Genomic DNA, 23,592 nt, shown 5'->3' on the forward strand with positions numbered 1-23,592 from the left:
AAATTTCTACTGAAATAATTGTTCAGTTACATTAAAGAAGTATCGGAGCCTTCTTATTTAGGGCTGCCTCCGGTGTGCTCCGACTAGAATTAGAATATACCCCAAAAACTCTGGTCCGATCCTATTTCTAATTTAATCCTATTCTAATATATGTGCTTTTTCTAATTTAATAGTCTTTGCTTGATAAGCAAACAGCAAACATAATAATATTTTCCGAATACTGTCTGTCTACGGTAAGAACAGCTCCCGCCACGGTGTCTGGCGAGTGGCGGTCGCTATAGCAACAGGGCTAGTATATTTCAAATAGGGACGAACCAAGGGTTGCTTTATTGTTATTTTGTTTTTGGCGACTGTTGGCTTAAGGGAAGTTTATCATTCGTCTTCTCGGCTTCATTCCAGCTGCACGCATCTTTTCTTATGCCTTATATTATTACTATTAGCTCTTTTTATTCTCGTTGTTATATCTTTTGTGCTAGCATTTGCTCAAATTCGCTTCTATTTAGCTTCATTTTCGTAGTGCTTTGTTAATCGCCAATTTTTTAAAATGCCCTTCCAGTTTAAGAAAGGTCAACCTTTAAAGTCTCAGTCACGTCAAATCGTGTATAGTGTCGCAGAATTTTGCGCTTCTGAAGCTTCGGCGAACTCTTTAGTAGTTCCTCTTCCTTAAGTTTCGAAGAGCAAAGTATCAACAATGGGTGAAAATAAACTTCTGAATACACTTGGAAAGAAATGTAAAAGCCCTGCTAATCATAAGTGTGAAATTGACGATTTTGACAAATGCGTTCTACGGCAGACAATACAAGACTTTTACATCAAAGAAAGTGCCATCTGTGCGGAAATTACTGCCTGCCTTGAGGCAAAAAATAGACTTCCCGTGGCAAAAAGACTCTTTGTGCAAAGTTTTGTGTTCAATGAATTTTCGTTGGAATGCGTAGAAAAAAAAAATTCTTATCGAAAGACCTCACATTGTATTTTGGAGGAACAATTATTTACGCGAAATGAGAAAACTCAGAGCAAGTGAACGCCACATCGTTTACATCGATGAAACATGGATTGACAGCAATTGAACTTTTAAGAAATGTTGGCAACATGATACGGTTTTGGGCGCACAGCCAGTTTCCCTTAGCAAGCCCTCCATGAAGGCATCCCTCCTCTTAAGCATTTAACCTTGGAGGCTTTCCGTAATCATATAAACCAACCCAAACCACTGATAATTAAGGAAAAAGCAGTTTTGATTTTAATTCACCTTCGCTTCCTTCCGCCATTAAATTAACCAGCTTTTGGTTTAGTTTAAAGGTATGAGAAAAGAAGAAATGTTCGCAAAAAGTATTTATTGAGAGCATGGGTATGTAAAAAAACGCTTTTACTCTCAAGATGATTCTATATACATTTAATGATGAAATTTTTAGTCATTATTAAAGCACAAGCAATAAATTATCAGAAAATTTTGAAATAAAAACATAGCAGAACGTCATTTAAAGACTGAAGAAATTGCTTTGAATGTTCACGGTAGATCAGCTAGAGGGGAGAACTATAAAAATTAAATTTATTTTATATTTATGAAGTGCGTCTATACTATATAAAGAGAATGGGGCAATCAAGTAGATTTCTAAGATGTCATCTATGATTTTGCAAGCAAACAAATAAACAAAAAAGAAGCAAAATAATAGCATGATTATTTTAAATGTCGAAATTAAAATTTTTCTTCAAAAATAAACACGGATTTTTAAATTTATTTCCCTACAAGTTTATTTTTACTCATTGTACATCTAGAGGGATGGCAAATTCAGCGACTTGTACCTCACACGGCAAAATCAAAGACCGTTTCTTGACTGCAAAAGCTTTATCTACGCCATCGAATTTCATTTTCGGAAATTGGATGTCGGGGTCGACGCAAAAGGTCAACAAGCATTTTACTTGAAACTAAAACAAAATGTGAATATCGCCAAATCATCTTTAAATGCGCCAAGGTGGCAAACTCAGAAGTAAGTCTTCAAGGCACCCCTACGAAAAATGGGTTAGGGCTCGTTTCTACGGCAACAGACAGCTGCAGACAAACTGGCGAGAGCTGTTCTTACCATAGACAGACAGTACGTATCCCGATCTTCTGCTACAGATAATCCCTTAGCAGGGAAAAAGTATCACGCTGTCCTCCTAGAAGAAGTATGACATCGGATGACAACCATAAAGTGGTCTACCATAATAAGCTGTTTCTCCCCGTTTTGGCGTTAAGGCTGTTCTCCGAACCTTATCCCAAAGGTCTAACGATCCTGCAATTTGACCATTACCATTTGGATAACTCCATTTTGGTGCGAGGCTCTGGATATTTTTCGGAAAACTGCCTTGAGGCAAAAAAAAAAACGGGAGAACCTGTTATTTGTATGCTTACGGAAGGCATTTTCTTATTAGAGTCGTACATTTTATATTTATTTCGATCATATTTGCTGTTTATTACATTACTGTTTAATATTTGATTTATTATTTTCTGCTGCCATTTTTTTTCTCCTCTTTCTCAGCTGACACATTGTGTAACTGTGATCGTGGGGAAAATGGCGCCAATATTTTGAGTTAATATTGAGGTACTTTTCAGTATAAATTCAAGTAGCGTTATTTTTAGTCAGTAATTTTATGGTTATGGTTTCAACTTAGTTAAAAATTAATGGAAGTTTATTTTCGTATCGTGAAAACAGTTGATGCGATTGTTTTTAAAATACATTTAAATTAAATTTTTCGAAATAATAATTTTCTGCTTAGAATAATTGAGGGTTTATCATTAATTAATTTTTCACATGTAAAGGGAAATGCTAGGAAACATATCGCATAGCACTTAATATGTAAAACATGTAATATTGTAATGATATGTTCTGAAATATATGTTTTATCGCATAAGTTTAATAATTAAAATTTTTTTTTGTTTTGTTTTTGTAGAAATACTACTTTTTATGCGCAAAAAATTTTTATTTACCTCTTCGATTTGCTTTTCTGGTTCTTTTACGTGAATAAAATCCTAATTTCTGTTAAGAAATTAATATCTTTCATATTAATGTAAATGCATATGACAAAAATTAAATTTTTCATAAGAGTTGAATTATGTTGAGATATTTTATTATACATAAGAAATATAAAAAGTGCATGATGTTATTTGTGTGGATTAAACTAATCTATTTGGGTAAAGGGCAGGATCGTCCACTCATTTGTTTGGTGCTTTTTACAAGAGTAAGAAGAATTTTTCTTTGACTTTTGAAGTGAAAATAGGTTGATGTGTACATGGATAAAGTTAACGAAGTGCACAATGTCATTTTTGTGCAATTCTGGGATTTTTTTTTTTTAAGTGAAAGGTCGATGTATACATGGATACCGAGTTTCTGCAATTCTTAAAAACGCACCAAGCAATGGGTGATTCTGCACTTTTCCCATCTATTTATTAAAAATATATATATGCTTCCTCATTCTAGTTGCCATTGCATAAGCTTTTAATGATCTTTAAAATTTGTCCAGTTGTGTATTAGCATATACATGTAATGTCTCATTATTCATCTATTTTCATACCTCAGGAATATTTTCCAGAAATTTACCAATGATGTTCTTTACATATTTTAGAAGTATTTCAGAAATTTAAACAATAAACATGAAACAAATCTTTTTGTATGTCTATATTTAAAAATCATTCCAGCTTATGTAGAAGAAGCAATCATAACCTACTTTTTAAGAATACACAAAAGATTTTTTTACAGGGTAGAAGAGCATTCTTATGAAACATACTATGCTTGAGAGAGATTTCTTCCACCAGCTTAGATGTGTATTCTGTTAAAATAAGCTCGGAACATTCTAGAAATAAATATTCCTGAAATATCATAAAAGGATGATTCTCAATCTATTGTCTGTAGGCCACAAATAGTTTTCAAATCTTGCCGCTTTGGTCCTCTTAGATTAAAAAAAAAAAAAAAAAAAAAAAACAAGAATGTGCTTTTATTTGTAAACAAAATTATACATCATTTTTACTGGTGGCATGTAGCTAAGTACATTGGCATATGCTTCAGATGTGTTTACAAAACTAAATGAACTAAATCTCTGCCTACAAGGTAATGCTTTGTCTATTTTCAGTGCACATGGAGAGTTAAGGAGTTTGAGCAAAAATTTGATTCATGGATTAATTGTGCCAATCAGAAATTTTTCACCATTTCTAACCTTACAAACTTTTCCAGTAGAAAATATCTTTATTGGAAAACAATTCTGCAATGATATATATTCATTTCTTGAAACTCTGAGGTCACAATTTGAAACTTATTTTCCAAGTGGTATAGGTAGCAGATTTTCGTGGATTATTAATTGCAATATTGAAAAAAAGAAATTTTTTTTCCATTAAATAAGATAGCCATGAATTATTAAAACTTAATGTAAATTTCGGGTAGAGTAAGACTTGAAGGTACCCCTTGTATTATGGCAAAGTTGTTGTTTGATTTATCGCCAAGTTGTTGTTTCATTTATGGGAGCCTGAGTAGTTGAATGTTATGGAAACCCTATTGTGACGTAATCGAGTGCATGATTCTGGGAAATTTTGAATCATAGGATGTTTCGTAAGCATTTTTGTGGTGTGTGTTGGTTTGATTCTTTAGACGGTAGAATGGCCGAATGTAGTAAGATTAATTTGAAGTTTCTGTAGGATTTGGAGCGAAAGGGAAAAAGAGCTTTAATGGACTGGTGTGTAAATGAGGGTTTACTTAGTAGCCATTATAAGTGTCCTGTATGTAGGAAGGATATGCGTCTAGTCGAATGTAAAAACCGTTTAGATGGATTCGAATGGGTTTGTAGGAAAAAAGGTTCAGATGGTCACTATGTGAAGCGTTTGATCAGAAAGAGTACCTGGTTTGAAAAAAGTCATTTGAGTATGATTGACATTTTGATTTTTACGTGGCTCTAGGTGTACGAAGCGAACTCAAAAATCATGGTAGGGAAATATTCGCTTTTGGTAGTGCTTAAATATATAACATGTTTTTCCTTTTTTATGTTATTTTATTGTTTGGTTTAAAATGTATTTTATTGAGATTATGTATTTTTTGTTTGCCTATATTGTAGAATTTGGTGCTCCTTTGACTTTTTAAGTGAAAATATATCAATGTGTACATGGACAAAGTAAAGGGAGTGCGCAATGCAAGTTTGTGCAATTCTGGAATTTTTTTTTTTAAGTAAAAATAGGTCGATGTGTACATGGATAAAGTTAAAAGAGTGCGCAATGCCATTTTTGTGCAATTTGGGGATTTTTTTTTAAGTGAAAATAAGTCGATGTGTATATGGATACCGAGTTTGTGCAATTGTTTGTCTTGTTATTTTGGCTTTGTGTAACAGCGATCTTCGCAAGTCAAAATAACGAGTCAAGGAATTGCACAAAATCGGTATCCATGTTTCGCCAAGGGGACCCTAAACTATACTTTTACTGTAAATTTCATTTTACTAACTTAATACCAGTATAAAATTATGTGAATTTTAATTAATTTTATTTTAAAAGTATAAATGTACTTGTAGTAATGAATGTAAAAATAATTGCTTTTGAAGGAACAAGAGTAAGGTGGTCCACAAAACATTCTAATTTTTAAAAATGGTTCTCATTTCAAAAAGGTTTGAGAGACACTCATAAAATATTCTGCAGGATATGTTTGGGTATTCCAAATCACTTGCAAATGTTTCAGGAATGGTATGGGAATGAAAATATCGTATAAGACACAATTTATTCTGGACTATGTGTGGCAAAAGTATAGAACTTGCTATTTGGTTTAATTATTTCATTATCTTTAACACTACAAATAATAAAAATTTTAGTTACAACATGAGTTTGCTAAAAAAAAATTTTATAATTAATTTGTGGTTAAGGCAGAGTTTATTTTTTCTCTGATATACTGCCTAATAATAGTAAGATAAGCATCCCAGTTTTGCAGTGAGACTTGAATAGTCACCATAGTCAGCCAGACCTGATTAGTAGTCACCATAGAGGAAAACCATATTTTTAATACATTATGTATTATGCGTTTACTAGATTTTTCAAGAAATGCAGCACAAGCAATCCACTACTTCAGGCATATGGTATTTCATGAAAAAATATCACAAGTGTTTGAAATCTCATATAATGAAACTATACATGATGGAAGAGATACGAAAAAGATAGAATATTAGCAACAGTTGATAAAGTGTTAGAATAAGAACTGAGAATCAGTCTGAGGGAAGTGGTTTCTCTTCTTATTTATTAGAGGTCATTCGGAGACTGAAACAAGCTGTGGAAGATAGCACTTTGATGTGATTGCCTTCTAGAATTAAAAAAAATAATAATAATCCATTTACTGAAACAAAAAGTGCTAATAGATTGAGGTGGTGTGTTGGCAAGTATCAGCTAATACATGAATACCATAATATATATATGTATGTGTGTGTGTATATATATATATTATACAAAACAGTTGTTTTCTGATTCATTGTCTTTTTTTAATTGCTTTTGTATTTCATTTTAAAAACATGTCTGTCTTTTATTTAGGTATTCATTTACGAAGTTTCTTTAAGTCAGATATTTCTAGTCTCCAAAATGGCAGATATATATTTACAGAATGATGTGAACAAACTGTTTAAAGATAAACATGTAGTTTTTTTAGGAGATTCAAGTAAGAACATTTTAAGTTACTTCGTTAGTTATTTTTTTAATATTTATTTTGGGTATATTTTAAATCAGATCATATCAGCTAATGTAGCTTTTAACCCTCTTAGTGTTATGGACAGAAAATTCTGTATAGAAAGATGGCTTTCACTTACATCACACATGAAAATTTCTGCTAGATTTTAATGTGTCAGATTTCGGGTTGGACGTATATCGAAAGAAAAAGAATCAAGATACAAAGTGAAAGAGTCATTTTTTACTTATAATCAAGAATGACATTTATTTATTCACGGCATTTTGAGGTACTTGGAAATTTCAGAGTTAACCCTGTAACACTTGGAGGGTTAAAATGCATAAAAATGGTATAACATTTATTTATTAGATGCAATCTGGTGATTTTGGTGGCTTTTTTTTTTTTTAAATATTGTTGGAGTAGCAATATTAATCACAAGTTTGCAAACCCGATAAACACATCAAAAGAAAACAAACTTCAAGAATTTAAAATACAAATTTTAATTATTAGATAAGGATTCTATTATGCATAACTATTTATCTCAACAAGTATGTAATAATTTGTATTCTGCTTTGGAAAAATCAGAGACCTGTTTAAATTTGACTTTGCACATTGACTATGATCGAATATAAATTCTTAAATAAGAATTAATATGTATATATATATAAACATAAAGTAAGAAATTTAGAACTAATTTTTTGCAGAGATCAAAAATTGAAATTCGTAATTAATAAATTTAAAATAATCTTATAAATGCAACAAAGAATTTAAAAAATGCTAAAACCAAAATTTTTCAAACAAGCAAAACCTCTTTAAAAAAATTAATGAAATTTAAAGAAAAATGAACAGAAACAGAAGAAGAATTCAATCAACTTCAATGCTACTTGTCAGGGAGTGTTGAAATCTCTCTTCTACAAAAATCCTTGCTTTTCTGTATCCAGAATTAGCCGATGGTATTTAATTATAATTTTTATTGGTACAACTCTGATATATGCCCTAATTTCACCAAATGTGGCGATATGTGTTCTGTGCTGTTTTTTGGCGCGAGTGCTTGTTGTATGGCAACCCTGTTCACGTTGAAAAATCTTTCGCTGGAGTTCGTTGGTCAGCGTCATGCTCTGTGTATGAGAAGCTAGGGGGGAAGGTAAAATGGTGGAAGTTGTTGAATTGAAGTTCGGCAAAAGGAAATATCGTCGTGTCCATCCTGTTGAGAGGCAGTGGGTATTTGGAGGTTTGGATAGAGGGTCTGGGAGATTATTTTTAATGGCTGTGCATGATAGAAGTAGGGATTTGTGATTATTTGTTATTCTTTTTATTTGTGAACCATAGTAGGAATTTTCTGGATAGTGATTACGTGGCGGCATATTAAGGGTGGTATGAAATTGGTATTTCTGCTGTTCGAAAAAGCCTTTATTTCTGGTAAGTGCATTTTATTTTATTCTTGTTCTTATTTTGTAGAATGTTATGTTCATTGTTTTTTTAGTATGAATTTCTGTCGTTATTGTTCTTTTTTTGAATTGTTTGAAATTTATTTTAGTTATTTTGTTGATTAGTGTGTATCGTCTAAATTGTGCGATTTGTAGATGTTAAGTTGGAACAGAACGCTGTATACATGGTATTCTTTGAAATTTATTGTTGTTATGTTAATTTATTAAAGTGAGGTGTACGTAGTTCGTAAATTCGTTTGTTGCCTAAATTGTGCAACTCGTAGATGTTTTTTTAAGTTTAAACAGGATGCTGTGTACATGGTATTCTTTGAAATTTATTGTTATGTTAATTTACTAAAGCGAGGTGTGCGTAGTTCGTAGATTCGTTCGTTGCCTAGATTGTGTCATTCGTAGATGTTTTTTTAAGTTAAAACATACCGCTGTGTACATGGACTCTTGTCAAATAATTTTGGTTAGACACTTTACGGTTTTGCTATCTAAATGTTTTGTTTTTGTTTCGGATTTTTAGCTTAAATTGTGTGTTCAAAACGTGGTTTTTGCATTTGCGAAAACCATGTTTTTGGAGACATTTTAGGCTTAAAGTTCGAAATGTAGACAAAAAATTTAGATAGCAATATGGCAGCGTGGAGTTTCTCGCCAAATACTTTTGGCGAGAAATTTGGCGACTTGAGGGCGCATATCAGAGTAGTTCCTTTTTATTTTATTCTAGAAATGCCAAACATTAGCACTTAAGCCATTAGTTCACAAGCTCTCCAGTACTTTTTAACAATGTCCTGATACTGAGAAAGTGCAATACATTTATTTAAATGTTAAAAAATCATAGGCTGATTGGAGTCACACAAAATACAGGTGGAATAATCCACCACTCCAATTCTGTAGTGGTGGTCTCACAAACAGTCATGTCCGGTCAGACATCTAAATAGAGCTACTGCTGTCTTTCTTGGATAACTGGGAATGAAAGCTGTCTCTTCCCCTAGAATCCTCCAACTCTTATCCATAGCATGTTGAATCATATCCTCCTTACGAATTTTCTTAAGCGTCAGATTAACAAACAGTTTAGTCGTATGAAATAAAAGCTGTCAATTAATGCACTATGAAAGTTCCTCTCTTATCCAAAGTATCAGCGTTATCATTTTCTATAATTCCATAGTGGGCTGGAAACCATTGGAAAGAAATTCTGTGGGCCATTGCCTTAAGCAAAGGCCTAAGATTCTTTGGGAACTATTTTAATTATTCAGAAGAGCTTAAAGCGCATTTTTGGAATCTGGCTATATGACTGCATTTACAAAAGCGTGGCTACGAATCAACAGTTGTTGAATAGCCACAGTAATAGCTTCGATTTCACCATCAAAGGCAGAAGTAAGAAGGCCCATTGGTAAGTAGAAACTGAAAAGCTCACTATGGATACCTGGTTCAGCACTGTGCATTCTCTCTAACAAAGAGCTGTCAATGTAGACATGCAATCACTCATTTTGAGGATAGTGAACCTCAATAGTTTCCAATGTGATAGATCTTAATTGTGAATTGCTCATTTCGTTCTTAACAACTCTTTGAATAAGGTCAATATTTGTATTCAAAAAGTCCAAGGAACAATGGGGGAGGAGGTAAAATTAGATAATCTCGGCTCAACTCCAAAGCATCAGATTCTCTCTGAGAGCTGTATAAAGCCAATTTGAGTTTTAAGATTCCTAGAAATTTCCTTATTATAGTTCCTCCAAAAAGTGTTGCCGGGTAAACGCACCAGCTTCTGGTATAATAGGATCACTTTTCTCTTAATACAATCATAAACAGGTTCCAAACGAGTTAAAAGCTTCATTGGAAGAATAGGAGTAGATCTCACTGCCCTAATAATTATGTGTAACATTTGGTTCTGGAAGACTTTGAGTATCTTGACTACATTCTCCAGAGCTGTGATGAGGATTTTGCTACAATGACTAATAATTGATTGAATGTATAATTTGTAAGTAGTCGTCAATGTTGCTCTGTCACAGCTCCACCTTGACCCAGCCAAACATTTTAAGACAGAGAGTCTTCTTACTGCTTTATTTTTCAAATGTTCTACATGTTTTCTCCAGTTTAAGCATGGGTCGAGGATGCAAGCCAAATATCTTTTTTAAACGTTATGTTGAACATCTACACCCTTATACGTCAACTGTGGGGTAAAAGTCTGTCTGTTCAGAGTGAAGAACTGGCACTTGCTTTTATCCTGATTTACTCTCATGCCATTTTTTTGACACCAATATTCCAGCTCTTTCAGAGCACTTTTAAGAGTCTCATTTAAACCATCCTGCTTCTTTTTAGAAGCACTACTCTAGATAACCAAATCATTGGCAAAAAGGGCAGAATCCACGCATGGTGCCAGAGTCTTGAGTAAATCATTAATAAAGACATTAAAAAGAATTGGGCTGATGACTGTTCCCTGTGGAAAGCCAGTTTCAATCTGTTTAAATCTAGAAGCCATATCTAACAGCAGAAAAGCTCTGTGATAAGAAATTCTCAATCCATAAAAACATCCTGCCATTTATTCCCAAATTCTATAATTTCTGAATAGTACGTAGTCTCCATACTTTGTCATAAGCTGATTCAATGTCTTTGAATGTTGCCAAGACAGATAAGTGATTGTCTAAAGAATCCTTAATGGCTTGACTAACATAAAGAAACCTTTTGGACAGAGGAATGATTTTGTCTGAATCCAGCTTGTGTAGGAGTCAAGAGACTGTTATTCTCCAGAAAGCAAGTTAGTCTAAAGACTATCATCTTTTTTATAATCTTCGACTAAACACTAATCAATGCAATAGATTGATGGCTTTTTATATTATTTCATATTTTTAATTTTATAATTAATTATAATAGTTCACCTAAAAATTCTGGCCATTTTCCAAAGCAAGGAAAAAGCAAAGTAAATTCTAATTAGAATCCTGAACCTTAAATAAAGAGAATTCTATTTTATTTAAAGAATTGAAAATGAAAGTGAGAAAACAAAATATTTCAGTGAAAAATGTTTACCTTTAAACAGATAATCCAAAGAATTAAGATGGGAGTGAAATTATAAAACATAATTGAAAAAAAAAATAATTAAAATACACAAGAAGTAATTAAATTCAAGCACTCTCATTAGACACTAGTTTAAACTTTGAGATGTGTTACAGTGGTGATGTACAAGTTTGCCATTTTGACTTCATTGGCGAAACTAAAAAAAATATTGGCAAGAAAGTAATCGCTCAAAAGATGTAATTTTGAAAAAAAAAAAAAGAAAAGAAAAAGAAAAATTTTTAAATATTTCAATGAATTTTTTTCTTATTTTAGACAAAAAAAAAAAAAAAAAAAGATTGTTATAGTAATTGAAGGAAATTCAAGTAAATTCTGACTCTTTTAAAACAAAAATGAAAAAAAAGAATATTATTCAGGATAAAACTTAAAAGTGACTGAAAGTAGAGTGAAGAAAGTGACAGAGAAGTTACTGAAAACGAGAAAATTTTGATTGACAACTTAATCGGAATTCTCAAAAAAGCAGTTACAAGACTTTAAGTATGTAACTGAACAAGAGATTATGTCTGTCTACAGAATTAAAGAGAAAGTATTAGCACAAAAAAACGAAGCAACTTAAACAACTTACATTGAAAGAAATGTTTAATAAGGTAATCAAATAAATATCAAGCTTTTTTGTTTGTTTGTAAATTTTGATACCCTTTAGATCATAAATACTTCATTATTTTGTAAATCACAATTTCATATTTTTAATTTTACAATTTCTACATGCCATCTTACTTGATTTAAACTGATGATCTAATATCCGGAATCGATGAAGTCCCGATAAGTCCAGATTTCGGACTTTGTACTGTATTAAATTTCTATAAAAAAAGGGCTATTTTAATTGCATCAAATAAAATAAGCTTATGATTTTTTCCTCCCTCCTTACTACATGCCTTTGTGATGGACTTGGAAGTTACATCCTGCTAGTAAATCTAAAGTTCTAGAGAAGAGTCCTTGTGTGGACATTGCTCATCTTTGATATTTCTTGCTTTAAAAAAAAAAAAAAAAAAAAGACTCTATAAGCTGTGTAAAAAAAAAAAAAAAAAAATTTTTTTTTTTTTTATATAAACTGTGTTAAGTTAAAATATTGTGAAATAAAACTGCGAGTCTTGTTTACATAAAGTATATAGTTAGGATTTCTAATTGTCCATATTTCGAAAATTTGCTTTGTCTATATTTGGGACCTTGAATAAATTTTCATTATTCTCTTGAGTTAGACATACAGTTTATGTCGAAGAAACATAAGCTAAATATTTACATTTCATTAGTTTATGTATATATAATATTAAAAGAAAATTAGCATTCTTATTATCAACTATTTTTCTAGTTGATTATGGCAGTTTTCTTCGAAACTTTTATCATGTCTTTTCTCTTGCAGATACAAGAGCTCTGTATAAAGATATTTTATGTTTATCCAGAAAGACAGAATTTATTCCTGAAAGTATTCTCAGAACTAAAGTATGTTATTTGATAAATTTGAGCAGAAAAATAGGATTTTTATGATGAAAATATTAATAAAGTTGACTTGGGGTATATAAGCAGTGATCAGCTGTAGAAAGCTTGTGCGAACCTTTCATTGAATATTTTTCTAATAGCTTTTGTTCTTTTGATTTATTTGCTTATTTATCCCCCCCCAAAAGAAAAGAAATATCTTGAGTGGTATAATCTGCTTTGACTTACTTTACATTAGACTTTCTCTGAATGCTAAACTTCTTTTATTAGTCAGAATAAGCTTTCAACAAAATCTTCTGTGGCTGCACAACATATTTCAGATTTAATAACAACACTCTAAAATGGAAAATCCTATATAAAAATATTTTTTGAAAAATCATCGTTCAACCTTAGAACTTTCTATAAGATCAACTGATGTGTAATATATGTGGCAGCTTATGACATAAACTGCCTTGCATTATTCAATTTACTCATTATTTTATGTAATTTTTTTAATATTTTGATTTTTAAAGCTTTTTGATTTTAAAATATTTTTTTTATTTATCCACAATTATTGCATTTTAGCTTTTGCAAAAGTTAAAGCATTTAATTTAACCAGTATTTGGTTTTTATATCAGATAGAATGGAACCCTGTATTAAAATTTTCAGTACTTCTCCATTTTTACAGCTTTCATTTTTTAAATACGCATCAAGAATAGCAATAAATCACCAGCAGCAATTTAATGTTAACTGTTTGAATTTAGCAAAGTAAAGGTGTGTGGGCTATTTGTTTAGCTACTGCACAAGTCTTCTTTTAACTATATGCATAAAAGATAAGGAAAGATTGTTTTTTAATTAATTTTAAGATGTATTTTGCAATTCTGTAAGATTCTATGCAATTTATTTTGCAATGTAATTTCAATATATCTTTTAATTATTGCATCTTGCTGCAATTAATTTACTGTCGGGGCAGAGGTTGTCAATTAAATGATGTGAGAAACAACTCAACTTTTGTGAAAATACTGTTTGCATGACTAGAAGAGCTTTATAAGAGAAATACATTCTCTACATTTAATCTAACTTCCAAATAAGCAAATAGGTGGCCCTGGAAAATTGTAGAAACAGATGAATGCCTGCGAAAAAGCAGTGTCCACAGGATTCTTCCATAACAGTAGATATTTGGTGGGTTATGCTGAGAAACTGACAAGTTTAGGTTTTAATTTGACAGGCAACCATACTGATGGCAAAAATCATGGATCATATACAAGAGGAATCAGAGGTTTATTCAGACTATTAACAAGCTTGCAAAACAGAGAAATTGTAAAAAGCAAGGTATGCTCACTTCACTGTGAGTCATTAATTCAATTGTGTAGATCTGGAAATGACTGCTCATACACAAAAGGCTTATTGACTGTGTGGCTCCTCTAAGTGAAGAAATAAAAAGCATTGATCCATGGTTTGCCACCATCTTGAGCCCTAGCTTGCCGATTTCATGTGGCAAAATTCCTTTAGATGAGAATATGTTTTTGATGTGATATTAAAAAAAGTCTTAGAAATATTGCAGTGACCTGTTGTTGACCAGTAGCCTTATTAACAGGATAAACAAAAAAATTAATACGCATTTTGTATGCCACATGGATTGTATGTTGTATTTTTACAAGAAAATAACAGAAAAAAAAAAAAAAAGAAAGAAAGAAAGAAAGAAAGAAATTAAATACAGGAAATCAGGAAATATGTCTCTAAAACTGCAATGTACTTGTTAGTGATACAATTTAAATTATCTGATAATAGTTCATCACTTTAGATTAGTATTCTGTCATGCATTATAGACATTCTACATATTATTGACACTAGTAATTAAAAACCAGGTATGATTTATTTTTATGTTTATTTATATTTTTCTCAGTTATTCTGGATTACCATACTTGTCAACCTACAAAACTCAAAAATGAGATTTTTTCAAGAAATCTCAAGAATATTCTCAACAAAAAGATTTTTTAATTAATAAAAATATATAGAAAGAAATATATTTTAATAATAAATGAAATTTAAATAATAACTGAAAATTCAGTTACTAATTCTTAAATCCAAATAGTGCAAAAATACTTGTATGTAAAAAGAAATGAAACCCCCTTTTTTTTGTCTGTACCTTTTAATAGAAAAATAATATTTTAATCAGTTTTTGCAGAACAATGTCAAATTGTAAGGAAAAAGTTGTAACTTTTTTCATGACAGTTGCCATGCAGGCCTGTTTTTACTAATAAAATTTTTTTCAAGTGTGTCATTACTATAAAATACTATCAGCATCTTTCAGTTTTCCATTTAAATTCCACAAAGGTGTCAATCATAGCTAGTTTTATAACTTATCCACGTTTTCTAACTGTAGACTGCAACTACAGTTTATTAGTTGCAACACCAATTTCATTGTCTTTCAAAACTAAATAAAGTAAAACTGGGAATATATTCAAAAAATATCTTGTATCAGAAAAAGACACACATTTTTTGAATGCACATGTTGCAGAACATCAGCCCTTCCACCATGGGAAACCGAACATAACGCATTGCAACTGTATTGCATTTCCTTAATGAAATAATGGAAGCAGGGGTGTTTGTGCTCCGGGGATTTCCGGGTATCGTCGTTTAAAAGGAAGTAGGAATAATAATGAATTATTTATTTTGATCTGGGTAATTTTGTTTGCTTTGAAAGCAGAAAACGCAAGGTCAGTGTGTGTGGTGAAAACTTTTCCTTTCTTTCTCCAAAGGCAGTGAAGGCAGTGATAATGCGTGAAAAGAGGGAAAAAACTTCTTTTTTGTTCTTTCCGTATCGCGAGTTATAACTCATTCCCCCGGTTCTCGGACATTCTCTTCTGGATTCTTTTCGGCAAGTAGGCGCGGCAGAAAAAAAAGGGAGAGACTTCGTTCGACCAGATGTGCGATCACGTGACTCTGGGTTCAAAGGTCTTATCTCTCCTGGCATGGCGCCAATAAGTAGAGAAGGGGGATTTTTCGCCCTATTAGCTATTTGTCATTGATCGCTTCTCAACTTTTTTTTTCTCCGCTGTGTAAAATTTTCGTTTCATTTATTGATGCACATGTAAATTTTTCGTTTCGTTTATTGAAATATTTTTTATTTATGTACGCAAGAGAATTTCACTATGAAATTTCTCGATATAAATAGTGATATTATACAATTAGAAGAAGGTGTCCGGAATGCATTTAGGGGGAATTCGATTGAATGGAGAGATGGTAATGGGGATACCATCGGCACATGGTGCAAGAAAATAAATGTTGCTGGACAAGCATATTGTGTTTTTTGTAACTCACTGCTGAAGTATGGTGGGGAAGGATTCAAGGCTTTCACAAATCATTCTAAAACTGTGACGCACATAAAATATTCAAAGTGCATTAGACATTCAATGACTTTAAGTAATTATGCTAATTAAAAAAATACTGATGACTTACTGGAGACTGATGCTCGGCCATTGGATATAGTGACAAGAAAAGCACGCCAAGAGGTATTAATAACTTCGTTTATCACCGAGAATCCTCTCTTTCAATGTAGCTCCCAATTTAATTGAACTCTCTGCAAACAGTTGAGCCGCGATCAGACGGCACTAAACTCGTTGGAAATGTCCAGGACTACTGCATGTTATAAGATGAAATATGGGCTCGCAAAAACTATCAAGGAAAATATCATTAAAAAAGGAAACTCCATTTTCTCTAAATTTGGATCAAAGTACTAGCAATGCTCAAGAAAGTATACTGGCAATATTGGTGCAGTTTTATGACAACAATCAAAATGAAGTTGTAGTTCATCATTTTGCATCTCTAAAGATGGAATCTTGCAATTCAGAAGCTGTTTTTAAAGCAGTTGTTAATACTATTGAAGATAATAATATTCCATGGGCAAACTTAATTAGTGTATTAATGGACTCACGTAACACCATGCGTGGAAAAAAAAAGGGTGTTGAAACCAGACTGCAATCAAACAAAGCATCCCACTTATTAGATATTGATGATTACACGTGTCACACAGCTAATAACTGTGCAAAAAATTTGCTTCATGTTTTGATAGATACTTAGAAGATTTGTTTGATGACATCTATTTTGATATGAAAAGCTGCAATAAAAGAGAAATTTTTTTCAAAATTTGTGAATCCCTTGCCATTAAAAAACTTAAGCCCTTGAAGAGACCAGACCATAGGTGGGTGTACATTTTATGTGTTTTAGAAAGAATCAAAGATCTGTGGGATGCTCTTATTGCATTTTATTTTTACTACTTGGATAAAACTGATAAAGGGGATTATTTTTCTTATGTTGAAACTGTATACAATAAAAGAAATATTTCTGCAGCTCAGAAAAAATTGTTGAAGGGGTGTATTCATGCTTGCATTCCCAACAGCTCACAAAGGATGCTTTAGCTCGGAAAAAAAGAATACTAAATAGGTTATTTGTTATGCAAAACAAAACTTTATTGCATATGGCATTATATTCAGCAGTATTACCAGAGTTCAACACATATATTAAATTATTTGAAACAAAAAAACCAATGCTTCATTTAATACATTCCAGTATTTATAAATTGATGGCAAAATTTTTCTCTTTTTTTATAAAGCCAGAAAATATAGAATGCACATCTTATAATGATTTATTAAAGGTTGATGTCACAAATCCAGAATTCCATCTACCTAGCAAAGTAATATTTACTGGTGCAGAAGCTTCCACTCTCCTGAAGAAATTATCAAAAAATCATCCAATAGCAAAAGAATTCCAAATTTCTCTGATGAAAGCTTATACTAATACAGCACAGCATATGAAACAGAAATTACCCCTTAAAAATTCATATCTAATTAGTTTTACAACATTAGATCCAGAGCTAAGAGGTAAAACCAGTACAATATTAGCTTTTGAAAAATTATCATCTTTTATGTCCCATATTTTTAGTGATAATGAAAAGTCAAAAGTAGAAGCTGAAATAAGGTTATACCAGAGTGATATTGATATCACCAAAGAAATGCTCTACACATCTGATGAAAGTGGAAATCAAGTCAAGTGTACAATTGATAAATATTGGTCTAAAGTTTTTAATTTAAAAGATGATTTCACAAATGATTATAAGTATCCTACATTGGCTAAATTGGTCAAAGCCTGCCTTAGCTGCTTCCATGGCCCATTAGTGGAAAGTGCATTCAACTTAATGGATACACTTGTCACTGACTATAGAACCTCTCTTAAGATTGATTCCCTAGATGCAGTGCAGACTATTAAATATGATTTAATGGCTTCTAAAGAAACCTCATGTGAAAAATATGGCTAAAAAAATCCAATGTCTGATCCAATTCACAAAGATCTCTTACTGAATATGAACAGAAGTGGGAAAACATATCAAGAGGACTTAAAAACATGTATTTCAGATGAGTCACCTATAAAAGTCTCTGAAAAACCTTCTACATTAGCAGAAAAGCAAACTGCTTCTACCTCTGCATGTGCAGTTCTCGAGGAAATTTCTTCAACTGTAAATGAGGAAAATAAAAGTCAACCTTCCTGCAATTATGAAGTTCACCACAAAAGAAAGACAAGCCCACAAATATCAGAAATAAAAAAAAAGCAGCAGAAATTAGATAATTTTTTTTAAAGAATTAATTCAGGTGATTTAAAATATTTACATAAAATGTAGTAGTTTATATGTTTGAAAATTTATTGTTATTAATTTTGCAAAAAAAGTAATTCATTGAACTTTTATAATTAGGTCATTCAATACTTCATAATTGTAATTTTTCATTTCTCCCCCCCCCCTTCTTGAAACTCCAAAATGTCGGTAGTAAGTCCGTAAAAGTTTCAGGGGATTTTTTGGAGTCCCACAAACACCCCTGTGGAAAGAAAGTCATTTGGTGCAATTTTTGAAAAGTAAAGGAGTATTTTACTTTTTTTACAGACATAATTAAAATAAAAGATCGCAGTTTCTTAAACTATTTCTCGAAAGCACATCAAACTCACAGTGCTCAGCGTGAGAGAAACAAAGTAACAACATCAATCTTGCTTTGTGCTTATTGACTGGTATATGCCAGTACTTGATGCTCGTTGGAGAACTGGAATATGACATTTTCGAACCCATGTGCTCTCACATACAAAGCAGAAGCGTGCCACAATGTCTCATTGATGAAATGACTTTAGATTTCTTTTTTATGTAATCTAGACCGACATCAAAAATCTCTTTTTTTGATGCAAATAAGAAAATATGAAGCCAAGCTACATAAAAATCCTGAGAAATTTTAAGAATAAAAGAAGGTCGGAAGAGATATGTTGTAAATTGTATTAGCTGAAGTATGATCAGAAATCATGAGTTCCCACCTAAGTCAGGAGAGTTGGCAACTCTGTGTAATTAAACTGCATATTATTATAGATAAAAGCAGCATGTGAACATTGACATCTACTATCATCAGTGTTATTCTGCACTAGTGGTTCTCAACCTTTTTTGCTTCATACACACCTTTCATCATTACTAGACAATTATCACCCATCTCTAAAATTTGAAAAATGTGTGTGTATATATATATATATATATACACACACACATTTTTCAAATTAATATATATAAATATAAATTGTGTAAATATATATAAATGTAAATATATATATATATATATATATATAGTTAATTTTTTATTGTGTTTTATAAATTTAAAAAAAAAAGTGTAGAAAATGTTGATAAATGCCAAAGTAGTTTTTATGTTCATAAACTAAAATTAAATACTTTACTGGTAAATAAAGAACTGACCCCCATTTCCAGTTGAGAATTCGTGTTCTACACCATTTTCTTTCCTCTTTTGTGTTTTCTGTAGATAATTTTGCTTGATACTGATGATTGCTAATAGAATTTTTTTATTGTTCTTCAATAAACAAATTTATATAAAGGATAAAAGATGATCTCCAGTTGAGATAGAGAGTTGACCATAGTTTCTAGAAAAATGTTACTAAAAGACCATCAGACTTTTTCTCTTTACTTAATGCCAAATTAAGTAAAGAGCGCTTTCAGAACAGTAAATTTACAAAAATATTTAAATCTCACAAAATGCTTTTAGCAGTTCCTGTAGCTATTAAAATTATAAAATAGAAGGGATAAATTTCATATACATTTAAGTGAGGGTGGTATACCCTTTAACGATTTATTTTCTGAAAAAAATGGCACTACTCAAAAAGTATAAGAAATCGAAAATGTTTTAAGTTCTGCATAAAATGAGTTTTTGAAACTCAGACGTTTTATAAACTTATTTCTATCAATGTTTTAAAACCAAACCTTAATTATTTGAGCTAATTTTATGTGTTATTTATATTTTAATGTTTATTATTATTATTATTATTTTATTTTTTAGATGGAAAATTCTGTTTTTGGTGACTGCCTAGTCTTCCATGGGAAGAAGTACAATGGGCGAGATTATAGAGAAGAAAGGGAAGCTGTTTGTTCCAATGCTAAATATTCTTTCTTCTTTCTTACTCGTGTATACGATGAGTATGTAGAGAAAGTGTTAGGAAAAGTTACAGAAAATTCTAGTCCAGATGTGATTGTGGTGAACTCCTGTCTTTGGGATCTTACAAGGTATTTGTCTCCTTAATTTGATATCTTAATTAAATTTAATAATGTAGAAACTTTGTTAGGTAAAGTATGTTAAAAAGAAATTAAGTTATAAAACTTATTGGTTTCCTCTGGTAATTTTAAAATACTGTCTAATATTGATGCAATATTTACTTTAATTAGAAAAAAAAAAAAAATCTGATGTGTACACGACATGACTTCCTTGTACGGAATATTAAATTATACGCATTTTTTCTTGCATTTTATTTAAACTTAATAGATTGAATTAAACCTACTTCGCCGACAGCGCATAAACCACAATAGAATAAATGCATTCTTTAAAATTCACTTTGTTTACCATAGCGACACTCTGGCGCTAGGTTTACTTAACAGTATTATATTTCATTCATATTATAACTCAGAATGCACAAAATGTATATCATTTAAAGAATAGAATTATCTAATTGTTGCCACATGTTCTATTCAAATACTATAATAAAGCTAGAACTATGTATAAAAGAAATTAAGCAAACAAAACAAAAAAGAAACAGTTTTTCACAGACGATTGAGTATTTCTCATTCAATTAATTCAGTTCTCACTTCGCGAGAAGGCAGAAATACATAAAAACTCAAAATATCTATATTAAAAATTACGAAGTAAATCTCAAACGCTTATTTCCTCGAAAAAATTCCAGAAAGAATTAAGCATGATTTAATTGGCAATAATAAATGAATGTGTTATCTTTCTTGTTGCGAAGCTAAGTTTCTCTAGATTGGCAACAAATCCACTAGTCTCCTGTTTCAAATGTAAACATCAATGGCCGCCATTAAAACAGGCTTAGTGGCAATTAAACAACTTTAAAATTGCTGATAATTCTGAAAATATTGCACACAGATTTACTAAAGGCATAAAATCCTTAACCGGAAGATAAAAACAACATAATTCAATCATTTTTAAAGCAAAAAATGTACAATTTACAAACATATAATAGTAAAGAAACTGAGATCACTGAGCAGGGTAATAGAGTGGATATATATATAAATATATTTATATACGTTTGGTGCGGCCGATTCCAACCAAAATACGAGGTGCACATCTACATGTTATAGCAGTCCTATACAGTTAAAAGTCGTTAATCCGGACTCGTCGGGACTTCGACGATTCCGGATTATCGATTTTTCCGGATTATAGATCATCAGTTTAAATCTCGTAAGATGGCATGTAGAAATTCTAAAATTAAAAATATGAAACCGTAATTTATGAAATAAAGAACAATTATGATCTAAAGGGTATCAAAATTTACAAAAAAAAAGTTTTATATTTATTTATTTACTTTATTAAACATTTCTTTCAATGTAAGTTGTTTAAGTTGCTTCGTTTTATGTGATAATACTTTCTCTTTAATTCTATAAACAAACATAATTTCTTGTTCAGTTACAAAGTTCCGCTGTTCAAGTCCCGTTAATTGCTGTGCCGAGAATACCGACTAACTTGTCAATCGAAATTTTTTCGTTTTCACTAACCTCTCTGTCACATTCTTCATGTCTTTATCCATTTTTTGCAGCAATTCTACTTTTTGTTTGTTGGACATCGAAACATACTTTCGTTTTGTACAATCCTTTGGGAGCTCCAGAATCAGAAATTCTGTTTGACATAATCGAAAGTTCAAGTTTACTTTTATAGTATTGCTCTTACAGTCTGCAAAAAATAATAAGCCGGATCCAGTTCGTAAATTAAGGAACAACTCAATCATCAACATTAATGAAATAGATAATTAGATAATTTTAGCTTATACCATCCGTTATACATTAAACGCACACGCGAAAACGTATTCTGCACTTGCGCACGCCTAAACGCCTATGCGCATGTGTCAACACGGCGCATGCGCAGAAAGTTTTTAGCTTTGAGGTCCGTTTTATAGATCATTCCGGATTATAGGTGTCCGAATTAACGACTTTTGACTGTATACAAAATTTCAGCGTTCTGAGGCTACTCATTTTTGAGTTATGCGAGATACATACGTACAGATGCCACGAAAAATGCTCTTCAGAATTAATTTTAAAGCAGTTTTATAATTTTTCTGAAGGAAAAGAGTAATTTATTCTGTCCTTACATACAGATATCACGCAAAAACATCGTTAAATTGCATTCAATAGCGGTCAAAATGGATATTTTCGTTGAAATATGCTGCCTGAAACTTTTCACGATTACAATTCTTCCTTTTTACTTCGTACAAGGAAGTAAAGAGAAAGTGTTTTTGAAATTTCTTCCACAGATAATTATCAGTTATTAGGCTGATCAATAACAAACTAGAAAAGACAAAGTTTTGAATGTGTACATGAATGATATGTATTTGCTTTAAAGCAGTCCTATTCTGCACTTATGTACCTATACTATTGCTTACCATCATGATAGGAATACTCCTTCGAAATCTTTTAACTGAAGTTTGTCAAGTGCTCTTGGTGGTCTAGCTGGTCTTTATGTTCATCACAGAATATAAGAACTTAATTCATTGCTATTACCAGGAGTCAAAGGAATAGTTTGTACCATGGACTCCCATATTCTCCAAAATCAGAGAGATCAAACAAAGCTAAGAATTCTAAAAATAGAATAATAATGTTGATATTTTTTTCCAACATAAAGTAGATTGTGGTGTGGAAATGTATCTTCTCAGGCCAGACAGTTAATGCAAATTTTAACTGCTGTGTGCTGAGGCAAAGGAGAGTATGTATTTATTACAAAAGGCTGGAATGAAACTGGTTGCTTGATTATGATTATGCATCAAACCATAATATCTTGTAAATATAATAATGCTTGATTGAAATGAAAATCATTGTACTTGCAGTTTGATAGATTTGGCATGTGAAGATTTTTATTTTTTTAATTTAAGTTTAAATTGAAGGATCAGTATTTTGTTCCTGAAAAGGACTTTCAGATTAAATTGCATATGGTGAACACATGTATCCTAAGTGTTTTTTAAACTGATGTCTGTAGATTGCAGGGGATCTATCTAGTGCTCAACAGTGTTTACTAATCCTAAAATCTGATTATTTATCTACATTAACTGTGCAAAATATAAAAATAACATGATAGTTAAGATTTCGCAAAATACATATAGTATGAAAAGTGTCTGAACTCTTTCAAACCATATTAAAAGCATTCCAGTCTTGATGCAAGAGTTAAAATCAATGTGTAAATGCTGTAGAGTATTACTTGGAAAGCAACTTTAATTCAGGTAAGTTTTCAAAATTTGACTAGCCATGTCTTTTCTCTTTTATTTTTTATTTATTATTTTTTTATTTATAAAAGAGATATCTTTTATTATTATTATTATTTATATAATGTAAAAATGCTCTATTTTGTATCTGTTTCTCTTTAAAATAAAGCAGTAAATAGTTACTCCCATATTTTCAGACCTGAAATGTAAAGGCACAGGAACCAGAATAAAAATCA

At 31.3% G+C, this 23,592-nt stretch overlaps 1 protein-coding gene across 2 annotated transcripts in view; it reads left to right on the forward strand.

The window, feature by feature from the left end:
• The first annotated feature begins 2,525 nt into the window (after positions 1 to 2,525).
• The window catches only part of LOC118204703 (PC-esterase domain-containing protein 1A-like), a 42,324-nt gene continuing 21,257 nt past the window's right edge, over positions 2,526 to 23,592 (forward strand). The window contains exons 1-4 of one of the 2 annotated variants that reach the window (XM_035377000.2): positions 2,526 to 2,579; positions 6,524 to 6,647; positions 12,513 to 12,592; positions 19,939 to 20,162. In XM_035377000.2, coding sequence (XP_035232891.2) covers positions 6,572 to 6,647; positions 12,513 to 12,592; positions 19,939 to 20,162 — 380 coding nt within the window. In that variant the 5' untranslated portion in view covers positions 2,526 to 2,579; positions 6,524 to 6,571. The remainder of the gene's footprint in view (positions 2,580 to 6,523; positions 6,648 to 12,512; positions 12,593 to 19,938; positions 20,163 to 23,592) is intronic. The other variant, XM_085820892.1, reaches the window with a different exon arrangement.

The sequence above is a fragment of the Stegodyphus dumicola genome, chromosome 7, assembly GCF_044657685.1.
Source record: "Stegodyphus dumicola isolate Sdum_Otavi_A_Nest chromosome 7, ASM4465768v1".
NCBI classification, from domain to species: domain Eukaryota; kingdom Metazoa; phylum Arthropoda; class Arachnida; order Araneae; family Eresidae; genus Stegodyphus; species Stegodyphus dumicola.